The sequence below is a fragment of the Ixodes scapularis genome, unplaced genomic scaffold (genome assembly GCF_016920785.2).
Source record: "Ixodes scapularis isolate PalLabHiFi unplaced genomic scaffold, ASM1692078v2 PGA_scaffold11__112_contigs__length_91849675, whole genome shotgun sequence".
Lineage (NCBI taxonomy): Eukaryota > Metazoa > Arthropoda > Arachnida > Ixodida > Ixodidae > Ixodes > Ixodes scapularis.
The window spans coordinates 6,734,719-6,742,945 of NW_024609837.1; the positions used below are offsets into that span (position 1 = coordinate 6,734,719).

The 8,227-nt window shown below is 48.5% G+C and overlaps 2 protein-coding genes across 2 annotated transcripts; one reads left to right on the forward strand and one right to left on the reverse strand.

Moving 5' to 3' along the window:
- Nucleotides 1–281: 281 nt before the first annotated feature.
- Nucleotides 282–4,686, forward strand: LOC115329946 (the record flags this gene model as incomplete). The annotated part of the gene is made up of 3 exons (XM_040216582.3): nucleotides 282–478; nucleotides 1,344–2,034; nucleotides 3,209–4,686. Coding segments are annotated over 3 exons (1,569 nt in total), but the record flags the coding sequence as incomplete, so codon positions are not given.
- Nucleotides 4,383–6,442, reverse strand: LOC115325432. Its single transcript, XM_040216551.3, has 2 exons — nucleotides 6,377–6,442; nucleotides 4,383–5,951 (listed from the first exon to the last, which is right to left on the reverse strand). The coding sequence occupies exons 1-2, from the start codon at nucleotides 6,440–6,442 to the stop codon at nucleotides 4,410–4,412; spliced, it is 1,608 nt and encodes a 535-aa protein (XP_040072485.1). The 3' UTR covers nucleotides 4,383–4,409.
- Between the last annotated feature and the right edge of the window lie 1,785 nt (nucleotides 6,443–8,227).

Here is an 8,227-nt window from a genome sequence, read left to right on the forward strand (position 1 = left end):
TGGTACCTAATTCAAATAGAACGTTGGGCAACAAATACAGCCTGCAGACGCGTTAGGTATACCTTGTTAGGAACTATTTCTACGCTTGAGCGTATGCCCAACTGACGGGTATAGAGCATGTTTTGAATGAGCGGTAGTACGGAAGTTTGCTCGTGCTTTCTCTAAATCTCATTTGATATAGGCCTTATGCGAAATTGCTTGGTGGTCTGGCAACACTGAGAGCGTCGCCATGTTCGTTGTGGCAAGTCGGCGGCAGCGAAGCGTGCGAGGCAATGAGCGAACGGTGGAGTTTTCCGTCTTTTGACCACGTAATGTGGCGTAATAACCTGGAAGACTTACCACGGGTATCTGAGGGCGCGTTAGAAGCCTTGTGCGCTTCGGAAACGCCATCGTCGCGGCAGCGGAGCAAGTCGTACGCCTTTGCCACCGAAGCGTACACCCTGCCTTCGTCAGTGATGACGAACGTCTGCGACTCGAGGTAAGTACGTGAATACCGTTCCGTAACTTGCGTTCCTTTGTAAACATTGTGAAAAAAAAACAAAAAAGAAAACTTTACTTGCTACGCTTGTTCACGTCGTCCCTTTGTTGTTCTAGTTGTAGCAACGCCGGAGTCGTATCTGCTACGCAACCGGGCAAAGCAGTTCTTACCAAAGCGGCGCTCTTGCGTTCGCGTTGAACTCTTGGGAATTCAACGATTTAATTAGTGCTTGGTGGTATGCTGAAACGTTGCTTAAATTAATCGAGGTGGTTTTGACGAGCCAGCCTAGCTTTTGTTACCGATCGGAGGCTTTACTTATATGCCATCACGGAGCGAGCTTGTTGGGTTCGCGGCGGGATCCGACTACGCTGCGTCTGAAATGGGCCTTAGCTTTCGCCGCGTATTTACTTCACTGAATGAAAGGAGACGAATTTAATAATAACGAAGTGCGGGCGTAGCTTCCCGATGATATAGCCCGCAAGTGTGCAAATGTATAAACGGTCAACGTATTCCTTCTTATCTAGTTCGCAATGTCAACTTACCATGACGTAGCACGCATGCTACAACATAGCAACTGTAAAAACACCTACAGTGGAACTTTGGCAAGTGAGAATATACCAGGAGGCTAGGGCACTATAACTTAGTTGAGTAGTTTTTTTTTTTTTTTTTTCTATATGAGCACTAGCTTAGAGAAGATTCCGCATGCATCTCCCACCTCACACTTTCTTATGAGCGACTTCTTTGGTCACTGGCTGTGCCTTTTTCTTTGCTGCCCTTAAGGTGCTTACCAGTAGAAAACAAAACAAAAAACAAACAAACAAGGCATTTAGCGAAGCTCACATATTCTTCCGTGTTACCATAACAGGCTTGGTGTCGTCTATGCGAAAGCTACATGCTTCAGGAGCCAGAAGAAGACTGGAGTGCCATATAAAATTCAAGTCGCATTTAGGCTTGACACTGGTGCAGTGACGGGTGCAACTTGTGAGTGCCCTGCTGGAGCAAGCGGTGCGTGCAGCCACATTCTCGCCACTCTTCGGTTGATTATCTTGTTGAAGACAAAAGGCTACAAGGAGACACCGCCAGAGTTGTCGTGCACTGAGCTCCCACAACAGTGGCGGCGCCCTCGACGACAAGGCATCAGGCCAATGAGTGTCCAAGACGTGGATTGGAGGAGTCCCCGTGAAGGCGGCATGCCCACACCAATGCCAGTGCGGCTGTTTGATGCCTGCGCCAAGAAGCAAGACGAGCAACGGCAGCTGGAGTTGCTGCATGAACTGGGCAGAACACTCCAGAGCCTTGGGAACCAGGACTTCGGCGCAGTACTACTGGCTGCCCGAGGGCCACTGACGGACACAAAACTGGGGCCTGCACCTGCTGGTTCACCACTGTCTTATCAGCAGGCAATGCTACCCTCCGGCTACAAGACGTGGACCTCGGCAAACATTTCTGCAGGAATCGGCCTTGCAACTTCAGTACCGGAGCTCTCTCTCTTCGATGGGACTCGACAACACACATTCTCTGGCACGTTCAGTGCGGAGGAATGGCAAATATTGACGGTAAGTGCTGCTTACGGCAACCATGGCAGACAGTACAATACATTGTTAGGCTGGTTGATATGACCGTAAGACATGACGCATAGCACAAACTAGGCCACCAAGCAAGGAAGTACAAAAGACAAGCGCCGACTCGTAACTGTTCATTGCACGCACCTTATAAAGGTAATACCTGCTGGGTATTGGTCAGAGTGCGCCACCATCGATTGATCGCCAGTGCGGCTCGCATTGGCGATGCTGCTGCCGCCTATGTTTATGCATGCGAGATGCCGCCTGTAAGCCCGTTTCACATGCTGCGATTCCTGTCTCTATTCAACTAAAATTGCAGTGGCACCGTCGCAGCGGCTCTTCGACAGAGTTCCACCCAGCTGGAATCCTGTAGCCGCGTCTGCTGTGTGCCACGTGACCAGGAGAGAGCGTTTCATGCACGTTGCAAGGCTAAGACTGAAATGCCTCGTCTTGTATTAGCAATGTAAAAATGTGAACTTCTCTGTTAGTTCATGTATATGAAGGCGTATACATTGTATTGTAAGCAAAAACAAACATGTGGTGCTGTGACAGACGTTGTGACGATTGCCAGAACATGTGAATTCAACCGTTGCGATGACTCTCAGTGTGCCTGCTGTTGCACCAGTTTTACTCTTACAGTCGCAGTATGTGAAACAAGCATTCCAAGTCTTGCGGAAATTGTCAATCCCTGACGGTGTTGTTCCTCCCACAGCCTCGATGGTAATCTGGCTCCTTTCCTGCTAAACCTTCACGCCTTCGAATAGCTGCCCATAAGTGAAGTCATCTGGAATTGCACGGGACAATCGATAGCATTGCGAGTGCTGTAACTTACGCAAACAAAGACTGCTTAAGTCAGCACCGACGAAGTGGAAGGAGAGACTCCACAGTACTGCACACTAACAACAACAAACATGGCGAAAGGGTTACCTCGACGTTACAGATATTTTGGGGTTAGGTTGTGCTTTGTGTCAGGCAAAACTTGACTGCCCTGCAGGTTTATGCATTAAGCATAACATCCTGCATTATCATTTCCAGTCAAGCAGAAAAGAAAAACTGTTTGCACAATCACTTTTTAGCAAGGCAGGCGGACCAGGAGAAATGCGGTAATCTAGAGTGTCACAGATGTGCTGTGTTCATATGCTATAACGACTTTTATTGTTTGTCGCAGGGGATCGAAGTGTCGCCGGAAAGTGCCAGGGAGCTCGAACTGAACTCCAGACAGCAAGGACGGAGTGCACACTGGCGAGACGCGCGGCGCCACCGATTAACCGCTTCAAGTTTTGGTCGTGGATCCAAGCGAGAACAGTGGACAGAAACGGGCTTGCGGAACCTCATCGAGCCAAAAGACATCTCGCATGTTCGCGCAGTTCAGTACGGGCTAAGAAATGAAAGTTTGGCTGCGGACCGCTATACAGCTGTTATGACTAACTTCAAGCACAATGTGTCGCTCCAGCACTGCGGCTTAGTAGTAAACCCTGGATTCCCGTGGCTTGGTGCCACACCTGACAGGCTGGTATATGATCCAGAGGAGCTCTCGTATGGAGTCCTTGAAATCAAATGTCCGTATTCACTCAAGGACACTGAACCAGATTATGCCAGGATGCAGAACTTCTACATAACATTCAATGAAAACGATGAGCCACATCTTGACCGGGACCATGACCACTATGCCCAGGTGCTTGGCCAAATGGCTCTGACCGGATGTCGCTGGGGAGACTTCGTTGTCTGCTCAGAGAAGTGGATAGTCGTTGAGCGCATTCGCTTTAATTTTCAGGATTGGGTGGAAATGCGGCAAAAGCTTGACGATTTTTACTTTCGGCACATGTTGCCCTATGTTGCCCGCAAGTAAACCAGCTCAAACCGAGTAGTTAGGGCTAAATAAAGATGTCTCTGGCTGGGTGAACTGTTGTGTTTCAATCAAGTTTGTCACCCCTCCCCTTGGCAGAGTAGCACTTATGGTTCATCACGCCGGCAGACATCTCTGCCTTTTCAACAGAATGCTCCCTCTCATGAGCGAGCACGAAACAAAAAGAGACCACACAAGCAGTACACTCATGACAGGTTTCTTTCGTGAAGGTCAGCACACATACGAGACTCTCAACGCTCGGACACACAACGCAAAGTAAAATTAACATATCGGGAAACTACAGAGCATGTGCTCATGTTGCAAACAGGCACCCACCCTCTATTTAAAGGCACACACATTAAGCAAGGTCCCTTGCAAGTCTGTCCTGCTTTTTCGTTCCCAAACCAAGAAAGTAACCGTCCCCCTTTCTCATGACTGTCTGCACTTCGAGTGGGCACTCAATCAATATTTTATGGAAAAGGCAAAGTTTACATGTACTTGTCATAAATATGCACGTTAGGTTTCAGCCTGCCATCATATCTGCGCTTCCTGTGCGATTTATGAGACGGGACTGAAAATTTGTGAGTATAGCTGCCACTGTCCAAATCTGATTAGCTACAGGGGCAAGGGTCAGTGGTATCGGCCGATCGAATATATGATATGCCTTAATTCTTTGTATTCTACGTTCCACATGAATTCTTAGAGATGCGATTTCTTTGGTTTCTTGCACTTGTCCATCTGTGAATGTGCGGCCTCTCAAGAAAGGGGGCAGATTCAGCTTTACGCCTTTTCTCTCAAGCAAATCCTCAATGAGGAAACCCTTATCTGCCATCACAGAATCGTTCTCTTCAAATGTCAACTCTAAAAAGCCGCTCCTTATGACAGTTTCTCTGTCTGATGTCGATCCTGTGTAAAGCTCGGACACGAAGGCCAGAAGCCCATTAGGCAGTACACCGACAAGCCCTTTAAAGGTGTTTGCTGATTTGTACATTGAGTATGTGCTTGACTGAAGCGACGGAGAGGTCGGCACCTCGCACTGTACCTCCGTTGCATCCAGAATTACCCTCGTTGATGCATATTTCTTAACAAAATCACCTGGCATCATTGCATCTGTTGTTTCCCTTGGTGCCCACAGGGGAAATGTGCTCAACTTTGCATACAGGAAATTCAACCAGGACATGCAAATCCTTGACACTGTGGACTGCGCAATGGAAAACCGGTGTGCCAAGTCTGCTTCGAAGAGACCAAGACGTAGTCTCACAAGAACTAAAAAGAGTTCATTCTCTGTGGTTAGTTTTCGCTTACGGCCCCTCAAAGAATTCTCCCCACTGCTACTTTCTGTCCGCAAGACATTGCAGCCATCTTTCCCAGTGTCCAGAAAACGCAGCAATGCTGTGAAGTGATGATATCCCGGAAGACCAGTGTAAAACATGAAGTCTTCATCGCAGTCTTTGAAGCGCTCGATGCAAAAGGAAGCTGATTTTCTCTGCTCTTGCGAAACCTGGCACTCGAGGCGGATTTTTTCTGCATGAAGCTCACGTAGTGCACCCCTTGCGTTTTCCAGTTGCTGTCTCAGCTGTTCACATTCATCACGAAGCCGTGCTATTTCTCTCTTCTGCTGGTCAACTACACTTGCAAGATGCTCGGCTTCTGCAGCACGTGAAGAGCAGTCGTGAACCGGTTCCACTGGGCTTGCAACAGCGGCATCCACTCCATCACTGCTGCCCATCACTGCGTCTTGGTGCACGACTTCACTCGCTTGAGCTGTCGGTGCCACTGACTGCAGGGGGTGGTCATTTTTCTTTACCAGTGGTGGTGCACGTTGTTTTGGGGGCTTCCGAACTTTGCTTTGCGGTTTGAAGGCGAACACTGATGGTACTGCAGTGTCCCTAAGGAGGTTGTGCCCGCTAGCCACGCCAGGTATAAAGTCACATGTACGGAAGTGCTTGGAGCACACTTTCGTCGATTTCATGTTTACGCGGAAGTTAGCACCTTCGTCTCTTTTCATTGCGATAATCCATTTCTTGTAGAGGGTGGGATCTCTCGGAAAGCGATGAAAGGATACCTAAAACAAAAAAAGGAACACTGAATGAAGAATTCAGAAGCGCCATTGGTACGCGCAGCATTTAACGTTTAAATAATTTCACCGGGGCTCACTAGCAAAACTGGGATTACCAAACAAACATAGCAAATCTTTTTTTTTTTTTTTCTTTCCGGCACGGTAACGAGCAGAAGGCAACGTAGTAAATGGCGGAAGCAAGCGGGTGTTGCTACCTGCGCCCAAACGGCACAGTTTTAGTTGAACGATTCCGGTCGGACAGAATCATATAGATAGGGCGGCAGCGTGAGTCCGCGCTGCCGCCCTATCGTACGAACAGTTAAGGGAAGTCTCGCGGTCACGCCACCAACCAGATACTACGCAATCGGCTCAAAGTTGAAAGATCAAAGCACCCCGTCAAAGGAGATCCCCCATGCGGTGCTGCTACATACCTTATTCCCGTCGCTGTCGCTGATGCCGCGCTGCTTGCACTGCGGAACGCAGCAATGCACCGTCATCTTGCCAGCTTCGAAAAACCTATTTACTGCTACACGCATGTATACAATTGCAGAACCCGAGGGTACGCTGCGCATACGAGCCCGCGCGCAAAGCCTCCCGGCCGTTCGTCGCCACTACAAAGATGGCGAACGCGGTTCCTCTCCCGTTCACTGGATGGCGCTGGCAATTTCGGATATCGCCTATTGCTCTGTCAAAAGACTTAACTCGATACTTATTGGAAAAATGATAATCACCATCCACGACTCTACACGGTGTTTCTCGAAATGGGAGCCAAATCGTTCCTGCAGAAAATGGCCTTGCGCAGAAAAAAAAAAAAAAAAAGCTGATTTTGTGGATTTTTTTGTTAAGGGGCCCATGAGGGCAAATGATTAGCATTCAGTATAATTAGGTCATTAACTATCTTTCAGTCAATTAAATCGTATTATTGATTTGATTGGTATAGTTCCAATTGAAAACTTGATGGGGTTTACCGAAAATTACAAAATCTAGCTACATTACAATGATTATATGGCACACGCAGAAATTTTACGGTTTTCTGAAAAATGCTCAATCGGGAAGCGTTTCTAGGTTTCGGTTTCGTATCGGAGCGCATCTCTTCGTGAGCAATCCCACTCCCTGTGGCCAAAGCGCTCACACGCCACACATCACACGTAAAACAGGCTATATAAAAAAGCCTCCAGACCATAGGATTCGCCTTTTTGGCGACGTTTAAGAGACGCCTCTACGTGCGATGCGTTGGCGGCGCACGCATGTTGCGTACGCCGCCACGCATGTTGCGTACGCCGCCACGCTCTTCGTGGTTTGCATTCGCTCTCCATGGTTTAAGTTGCCCCATCTCCTTAATGTAGGCTCTCTTCGAAAGTCGCGAGGCAGACAAGGCAGAGGCGAACGCTCGCTTCTGGACCACGACGCATTCTTGCCGCGCCACACAACAAAGACGCTGCGCGCTCTGTCTGACGCGAGGTGGTTGGGAAAAGTGCTGCAGTCCCCTCAACACACAGCGGCCAGCGTTGGCAGATCGTGCAAAGTCGGCAGCGCCCTGCTCCGCCCTGGCCATGGAGAACAGGCTACCTGGAAACCACCCCGCTGCTTCTCACCAAGTTCGTCGCAGAAAACGTTTTCAGGGACACACCACGTGCCAGGTGAGGATGCGGTCGCGAAATATTCGGTCGTTCCTCACGTAAAATAAATATGTATACACCCGCCGGCAATAACACCTCACCTGGTTTCTTGCCTGTGTTACGGCTCCCGAAGGCTATATTGGCTCTCAACGTCACAAATGGTACGTGGCTTGGGGTCTAAACTTTGTGTTCTAGCCTTCTTCTGGAACAGAGCTTGTTCCAAAACTTGCAGGAGCGTCAAAAACAAGAAGAGGGCTGTTTACCTTCATATCGCTCACGGGTGTACAGATTCGTTCCAGAGGCGCCGTGAACCTGGCGAAGTTCGAACTGAATGAGGTTCGACAGTTAGGAACTTCTAAACGCAAAGCTTGACGAAAATTCTGCTGAAGTTATATTATGCGCACGCGCGGAAGTTGAAAACGAACTAATGACAAACGGTAGGGGACTTGGGCCAGAAGTTGTCCATAGAACACAATCTAAACGAATATGTAAGGCCTGTAAATAAAAGGTATACGCGTTTCCGAGTGTAGGTAAGTATACGTAATGGTGTATAGAAAATATAGTAAGAGTGCAGGCGAGCGGGTAAATATTAATCATGTTGAATTAACCTGAGACTGGGGTATAAAGCATGTTTAGAAGTGTTTAGAATAAAAAGGGAGAATG

Coding starts and splice junctions, on each gene's coding strand:
- LOC115325432 (XM_040216551.3), bottom strand. CDS start 6,442: ATGACGGTGCATTGCTGCGTTCCGCAGTGCAAGCAGCGCGGCATCAGC. Junction 5,952..6,376: donor GCGACAGCGACGGGAATAAG/GTATGTAGCAGC, acceptor TTTTTGTTTTAG/GTATCCTTTCATCGCTTTCC.